The 8,398-nt window shown below is 52.1% G+C and overlaps 1 protein-coding gene across 1 annotated transcript; it reads right to left on the reverse strand.

Annotated features, from left to right (window-relative positions):
* Positions 1-532: 532 nt before the first annotated feature.
* On the reverse strand, positions 533-3,673 carry Fam43a (family with sequence similarity 43 member A). Its single transcript, XM_028861217.2, has one exon. The coding sequence runs from the start codon at positions 2,720-2,722 to the stop codon at positions 1,430-1,432; it is 1,293 nt and encodes a 430-aa protein (XP_028717050.1). The 5' UTR covers positions 2,723-3,673; the 3' UTR covers positions 533-1,429.
* Positions 3,674-8,398: the final 4,725 nt, after the last annotated feature.

An 8,398-nucleotide genomic window follows, 5' to 3' on the forward strand; every position in this document is an offset into this window, starting at 1 on the left:
AAAAAAAAAAAAGCACATGGCGAGTCACTCAGAAAACAACCATACCCATCTAAAGAGCGTAGGCAATTGAGTTTACTCTGATCTCTCTAAAATTTAACTTGAAGAAAAAAAAAAAATCCATACGCCAGCATAGTGGCTCACATCTTTGATCCCAACACTTGGGAAGCAGAGGCAAGTAGATCTCTGAGTTCAAAGTCAGCTTGGTCTGTGTTATGGAGTTCTGGGCCAGTTAGGGTTGCAGGGTGAGTCCCTGTCTCTAAAACAACAAACAAACAAAACCCCACACAAACAATGAGAATATGAAAGACGCAGAAGGCTGGCCCCAGACATAACACCCCGACTGTCTGATCCAAAAATGGTTTTCACCTTCTCCCTCTCCAAGTCCCATCAGAACCACTAAGGGTGGAGGCACCCCCCTACCACCTCACCGCCAATCATCTTCGGCAGCATTTCCGGGGGGGGGGGGGCTGTTCCGACAACTTTTCCTCCTTATTCTCACCCCACGGACATGCAAACGGAACCAAAACAATGCTGCTCAAAAAATAACAAAATGTTTTATACACATTTCCGTATATACAACTGGACAACATTTTACAGCTGTCTTTTGCACAGCAAAAGATATATAAACATTCGGCTCTGAGAACACAGTTATGTACAAAAAAAAAGTCAAAAATACTTCACAAAGGTGCAAAAATATTTTACACAGCATCATGGAGTACGCTCTTTGGGACAGGAGGAAGGTGTGTATTTCTAAAGGAAAATGCCTTTTTTTTATATTTATATTAGATGTCTTTAACTGTAAACAAAACACAACTTTCATACCCTGCCCCCACCCCTACCCCGAGTACAGTTATTTGAGAAATTTGGCATACTTTCAAGAGTTTCTGAGTCTGAGGTAAACAGCCCGCGCTCTCAAATCCAAAGAACTAGGGGCAGGTCGGCTAGTGCCATCTAAGCCTCCGTTATTATGAGAGTGACTTTGTTAATGAGATATTGATGACAGAGAGAGGCCTCCCAGTCAGGGGGTCTGGAGAGGAAGTTACCCCTCCTTCCCAAGCCCCAGTTGCCTCACAAACAGGAAACTGGCTGCTGGGCACCTCTAGCCCGCCCTTGGCCTTTTCCAACCTCTCCGCCAGCTTTCCCTCTTCCGCACCCTCACCCACCCCAGAGGGCCCGTCTCTCTTACATTCTTAGTGCTTCTCTCTCTCCTTCCACATCTCCCTACTCACAACCTGAACCACCTCCGAGTCAAAAGTGCTGGGGGGAGCACACAACGGGAGAGAAGCAGCCCCTGGGAACTCCAAACTCAGGTCTGGACCTCAGGTGCATCATTTTCCCTGTCCCGCTTTCCTGGAGGTTAGGGGAAACAGAACTACGGCTGGGGAGTCACTGTGGCGTGCTAGGTGCACGGAGAAGTTTTTCTGGGAGCTTAGCCGGAGTAGGAGTCGTCTAGGCTGGTGCTGTCAGCAGGGCCCGACGGGTTGGGGTTGCCGTAGGTGGCAGGGGTGGCATCCAGGCCTCCGCCCTCGATGGAGCTCTCGCTGCCCGTGCTCTCGCCCGACAGCAGCCGTGTCACCCTTAAATCGGACTCCAGGGTGCGCACATCATTGCCAAAGCTAAGGTCGCCCAGGTCACTAATAAGCTGCGACAGCTGGGCCTTCATGTCGGAGTCACAGCCTGGCAGAGGAGGTGAGGTCCCAGAGCTGGGGCCCAGCGAGACCCCGCTGTCCCCCAACGCCTCCTCGTGGCCATTCTCCAGCGGGTCCAGCAAGTCCCCACATTCCAAGTGCATAGCCACCACCAGCGCCCTCTGCGCCTCAGCCTCTTCCTCTGCTGGATCCCCATCCCCCACACGGTCCTCTTCTTCCTCGTCCTCCTCCAGGCAGCCCTCGAGGTGCTCCTCTTCTTCTTCTTCTTCCTCCTGCAGCTCCTCCTCCTGCTGTTCCCCAAGCAGGTCCTCGGTGATAGAGCCTAGCTTGGGAGCGCTGCGGCTGCGCTCCACCGGCGGCTTGTAACAGCAAGGTCCGTGCAAGAGCAGCTTGCGCAGCGGCACTAGCGGGATGGTGTGTGCGCCCACCAGCTCCTGCTGCTGGTGACGCGCATCGTCCCGCCGCTTGAGACGTTTAAACTCGGCCAGAGCGTTGGCTGACGTCTGGTAGAGCAGCAGGGCCATAGCCTGAGCCTTCTCCGGCTTGGACACCAGCACCGCGTGGCAACGTAGCATTACCGCCTTGTGCTTCAGCTCATGCCGGTACACCCAGGCGAAGACTTTGGGCAGCCGAGCGTCTGCCACACAGTAGGTGACGCGGTGCAGCAGGTAGAGGTGGCCAGGTCTCCGCAGCGCTCGCTCCTCCGCGTGCACCATGCGGATGCCTTGCGCGCTCACCGTCAGCTTCATCTTCGTGCCTTGACGGCCTGCCTCACTCTTGCTCCAGATCTTGCCCACCGCTAGGTCCGTGCAACCGTCGCCGCGCGCCTGGATGGTGGTAGCATTACCCAGGTAGAGCACGGTGTAAGTGGGGTCCTCGCTAGTAATGTGCAGCTTCTTGCGCTTGGAGCGGAACATGCTGCCCACCCGGCTGAGCGCCCCTTCCGGGCAGGCCCTCGCCAAGGAGCTGAGCGCGGAGTAGTGCAGGCTCACAGCGTAGCCCTTAGGCTTGGACGCCTGCCGCGGCGGCGCCTCGGCCAGCAGCTCGAACTTGTGCTTCTTCCACGGCAGCATCTCCGGAGGACGCCCGGGAGCGGCTGGGCGGCGGCGGCCGAGCGCGGGCTGCGAGTCCCGCAGGGCCACCAGCCCTGGTTGCGCTTGGCCCGGGCAAGCCCGGAAAATAAAACTCCAGCTGGGAGCACAGCCGGAACAGGGAGATGGAGGAAGGAGGAGAGGCCAGATAGTGCTTGAGAACCCCGCAGCGGGTGGGGTAGAATCTTAGAAAGAAAAAAATATTCAGCTTCGAGTGTGCAAGAGAGGCATACAGGAGAGAGAGAGAGAGAGAGAGAGAGAGAGAGAGAGAGAAGAGAGAGAGAGAGAGAGAGAGAGAGAGAGAGAGAATATATATTACAGAAGCCTAGATGAGAAGGACCAGGACAAAAGTCTCAGACAAGCAACAAAATGAGAGAGAGCGGAGCGGAAATTATTTTAGAAAAAAAAAAAAGCCATATGAGTGCGTGCAAATAAATAGAAGCGGGGAGGGGGGGTCGGCCAAAGCACCCGGGGTAGTGAGAAAATAAGCAGGAACTCTTCTTCAGCGAACGTGACACACACAAGTCTTGGGCCAGGGCCAGGAGCCGCGGAAACTACAGCAGTGCGCCCAGGAGCCGGGGCTCCCCACCCTCAAGTGGGTGCCGGAGAGGGCGACCCCTCGGCTGGGCTGGTCCCGGAATGAGCAGCTTGCCCCAAGTGCGGTCCGAGTGGTCCGGCTGGCCGCGGCGGGCCAGGCACAGCAGTCCCGCGGCTCACTGCATCCTCGCTCCGAGGGGACGCCGGGGACTCGCGCTCGGCCGGCTTGGCCAGGGTAGCGCGGGGCTCCGAGGGCAGGACGCGCGCATCGTCAGCTCCGGGGACTGCCGCTACCTCATCGCTTCCCTCCGGGGGTGTCCGACTCCGCTTCGGGGTTCTCGGCGGTCTGCAAGCGCGCCCTCTGTGGTCGTAGGCGCGGTGGCCGGCTCGCCCGCCTCACATCATTGCCGTCCGAGAGGCAGATCTCGGGTTAATATAGGCCGGCACGAACCATTCGCTGCGCGGACAGGGGAGGAGCACAGACGAGGATCCATAGGGCTGCGCATTTCTGGCCTCTTAAAGGGACCCGGTTGCAAGCACTGGTCGACGGAAAGGGACGACTGGTCCCATTAGGCAATCTCGTCCCAATTTTACCAGCATCTCCTTTATCTGTAGAAACCACAAAGACCTGGAGTTACCCGGTAGCAAAAGGAACTTCAACTTTGACACTCCACCCTCGGCTAAATTGCAACTCACTGAATAAATGTATGTCTAGATCGAAACTTCTGGAGGAGGTGGTGGAAGATGAGATTGTAGACTCTAATTTCCTGTACCAAAAAAGAGGTTGGGGAATTTTATTTTTCTTGTGTGACAACTTCAAGAGGATTTGCAAGCTCTGTTCACTATTATTCTTTAACAATCATCTATCAGAGAAAACACAAGAGAGTCAAAGCCTTCAGTTGTTATTGTCTTGGTGACATTTGTCCACAGGTGAACTGCAGGTAGGGAAGAGGGAGTGGGAAGATGACGAGTGAACAATATTGAACACAATAGTGAATGGTCAATAAGATACGGGCTCCCAGTTCCCACCCTGACCCAATAATACCCTCTTTGCCACACCCTCAGATGAGGCACTCTTTTGAAATATATGAAATTTCTAGGTAAGGCTGTGTTGCTGTTTGTAAACCTATCAGTTTCATTAAATCACTGATGCACTTTGGATGAGACTTCTTAGTAAAAATTCAAATGACATTTTTCATGCTTTTTTTTTTCACATGCTAACTGAACAATGTGGGTTTTGTTTTCCCTTCTTTTTTTTTTTTTTTTGGTCCTTTGAGACAGGATCTTGTTATCTAGATCAGGTTTGCCTCCAACTCAGATCCTCTTGCCTCCAACTCCAGAATCACAAGCATGCATCATCATGCCTGGCTCTGGACAAGATACTTTTAGTCACTCACCAGCTTGCTCCTCTCCTAGTAAGTTATTTCTGGGCCCTTGAAACAACCTACTTGGCACTAGGGGCCATTCAGCCCAAGCAAAATGACTTCTGTTTGATGAATGAGACATTCGAGTAAACAGAAATAATTTTTGCTGAGCTAAATTCAGCCAGAAAAACCCAAAGTCCCCTGAGAATCTGGGAGAAAAAAAAAAGAATTCACTGTGACTAAGAAAGCCAGAAAGATTCATGGAGGAGGTGATGTTTGAAAGATGATTTCACCAAACAGGAGGAGAATTGGAGGGCTTTCTGAGAAAAGAGGACGACAAAATTACAGAATAAAAATGCAGGCACTTGTATGACATATGACAGAGTCAATGAATGTTTCCCTATCAAAGAATTTTCCTGATGATGGATTAAAAACCCTTCTACTCTCTGAGACAGTGGTTCTCAACCTTTCTAACACTGCGACCCGTTAATACAGTTCCTCATGTTGTGGTAACCCCCAGCCATAAAATTATTTTTGTTGCTACTTTCATAGCTGTAATTATGATTCTGTTATTAATCATATTGTAATGTAAATATCTGGTATGCAGGATGGTAACCCCGTGAAAAGGTCGCTTCAACAACCCCAAGGGGTCGTGACCCACAGGTTGAGAACTGTTGCTCTGGAGAAAAGGCATGGCCTTATTTTATGGCTGGCTGGGCCTGTGAAGCCTCTTAACTAAGGTCCTAATGCCTTACGTGCTGGCTGTGTGGATGGGTTATTGGGGGGATTCCGGACACCTCTATGGAATGAACTACAATTATAATAAACCATCAAGCCATCACTGATTTTTCTTTCCTGCTGAAATGGCTGGAATATTGTGCAGTGCCAATCATGATAACTTAAAAGTCCAAAGGACAAACAAATTCTAGAGGAAGCATACCAACTTAGCCTCGGCTGAGTGGCCTTTCACTGATCTGTAATCCCCAAGTCTGAATTCTAAAGTCGACCCCATATTCAAGCAGTTAACATGTCCATGTGACTGGGACACCTAAGGGCCAGAAGGGCTCGGGGGAGGAGGAAGGGGACCAAGACTGGTCTCAGTCCTGGAGGCACAGCCGTGAGCTACACATGGTGGACTGATGGAGGAACCAGAGAGAGACAGTAATAAGGAGACATCCACAGGCTGCCACAGCTCTCGGTGGCAGCCAGGGTGCCAGTGTCAGATGTACAGGCTGCGTCATGCCTAACTACCTATTTAATAAGCTTCTTTCATCTCGGAAGAACAGAAAGGTTGTAGGTGAATGAGAACACCCTATGGGTGAGTCATGTCCCGGGCTTGTGCTCTAAGACCCAGGAGGGAAACCTGGCTATCTCCTCCAGGTCTGGACCTGGGCCAGCCTCTGGGGGTCTGCCTACCTTGCCTTCTGGAGACCCTGGTCACCCTTGCTACCAGCACCCATCGCACCCGGGCTACACCTCCTCGGTGGGAGGTGGGCGAGGAGGAATAGAAGCCTGGCAAGCTGTAAGATAACATTGTAACATCTGAGATTCAGGGAGCTTCTCTAGGATAGAACCTCTCACAGAGACCATTGAGACGCTGCTTAGACACTACGGCTGCACTTTTAATGACACTACTCCACCTACTGGGGGAAGATGGAAGTGCCTCCTTGGTAAGGTTGTTGCACATAAAACTGGACAAGCCGGTGATAGACTCAATAGAGCCAAGGCACAGCTGAAAGGAAGCGCGGCCCGCAGGAGTGCCAGGCTCTCGCTTGGCATCCGAGAACCAGCCTTTTATCGCCTGGAGAGCTTTTGGACTGGCTGTCACCTTGTAGCTTTGCGTAACTCTCCTCCATCTCTACCCTCCTCCCCTGATGGATGTCTCACTAAATGGACATTGACTTCAAGGGAGACAATGGTGAATCTGGAATCTTCAAGTCCTTTGAAAAGTATCTGTTGGGAGTCTGCTGTGGCGATGGCGTTGCTGGGGATAAAGCAGTAGAGATGTCTGGGGGTGTTTGTTCTCCTGGGAGTGACACCCCGTGGAGAGGCAGAGAATCAACATCCAGGAATAAAATGCCAGCTAGCGATCCGTCGCTGGTGAAGAGGTGGCAGGATTAGAGGTGAGCGTGGCTGCTTTCAAAGCAGGAACACTGAAAAAACCTGAGGGAGCCGGGCGCTCAAAAGAGATAAGATGAACCCTGGCCTGCACCAGAAGGTAAAGCTGGCGTGTGTGGCCTTCGAGCACCCAGAGGTAGTTGGCTCAAGTTGAAGTAAGCCACGAGTGTGCTTTTGATGACTTTAGTAAGACAAAAAGTTGTAGTAATTTTATGCTGAATAACACTATTTAGGCTACAGTGAGTTAGATCGACTACGTTGCATTGAAATTAGTTCTGCCTGTTCCCCTGCCTTCCGTAGTGTGGCTGTAGGATTACACACACAGGTAGTGTTGTCCTGAGCAAAAAGCCAGCTAACATGGAGGCCTGTAGGTTTTGTCATAGACTGGCTCAAGGACGTTCAAACTCCTTCATCCCACTCTGTGACCCTAACCTCTTCCTCCAGCCCTTTGTCCTTGACTCCTATCAGTCGGTTTTCAGCCCTCTCAGGGTCAGCCGCCACCTACAGTAATGTTAATGAGGGGCCACTGAGTCATCGGAGACGCTGCCTTTAGAAGAGGTTACAGCAGTTTGTGTGGGACCCCAGTTAGTTTCCACCTGAGAGTGAACGGGAAAGAGAAAGGCCGGCCCTCAGATCTTTTTCCAGCTTCGTGTCTCTCCACACGATTTCTGTCATGTGTAGGCTCTCACATTCGCCATCTGCCATGATGTGATGCAGCCAAGGGACTTCTCGGCAGAGCGGGTGCCATGTTGTTTAGATTTTAGGCCTCCTAAACTGTGGGCTCCAGAAATCCTTTTCTTTACAAGTAGCTAGCTTTGTTCTTGGTTTTAGCAGTGGGAAACGGATTCGTACAGCCAGTCTTCTTGGGAGAGGTCCTCCACATCCAGCTGTCTATCTAGAGTAGCTGACCAGAGTGATACGACATTTCCCCCAAGAGAAGTGAGGCCGTTAGGGAGACCTTGACTCCTGTCCCAACCCAACTAACTACAAACAGCACATCCATGCACTTGCCCACCTCTTTCCCACGGCTCAGCAGTCTCTCCTCTCTGGAGCCTGTCTCCCTCGGAGCCGCTCTCTATAGTTACCACAGCTCTGGCCTTGCACCCCTTCCTAGATTTAACCCTGAAGTGGTTTCCCACCAACTCCAGGCACAGCCCCACACTACGACTCAACAAGCACTCTGACGGCAGGCCCCTACCTAGCTGCCAAGCCTCCCCGACCTTTCCTGGCATCATACTCTATGCTGAGCAATGATGGATGGCCTGGCCTTCCCCCTGGGCTCCTAAGACTGCTTCTTCTGTTCCTTCCATTGCTTGGATGGTGCCATCTAATTGAAAGGGCTTCTGTCACTTCCCCTGGCTGGTCCCTGGTTGTCTGTCCTCCTCCACCAGCACCCTCCTCCTCCCCTTCCTCCTCTCCCATTCTCCCTCCTCCTCCTCTTCTGTGTTGGGAGCTAACCCAAGGGCCATGCTGGCCAGAAGCCCTAGCACTGTGTTTCAGCTCCAGCCCTGGTACTCATTTTCAAGAGCCAGCTCAGATGGTATCTTTTCCAGGAAGCATTCTGTGTCTACCAACCTCCTCTGCCTCACTTGTGCCCTTTGTGATAGCTTTGTCTGGAGAGCAACATTGTCGTGTTGAC

The sequence above is a fragment of the Peromyscus leucopus genome, chromosome 12 (assembly GCF_004664715.2).
Source record: "Peromyscus leucopus breed LL Stock chromosome 12, UCI_PerLeu_2.1, whole genome shotgun sequence".
NCBI classification, from domain to species: domain Eukaryota; kingdom Metazoa; phylum Chordata; class Mammalia; order Rodentia; family Cricetidae; genus Peromyscus; species Peromyscus leucopus.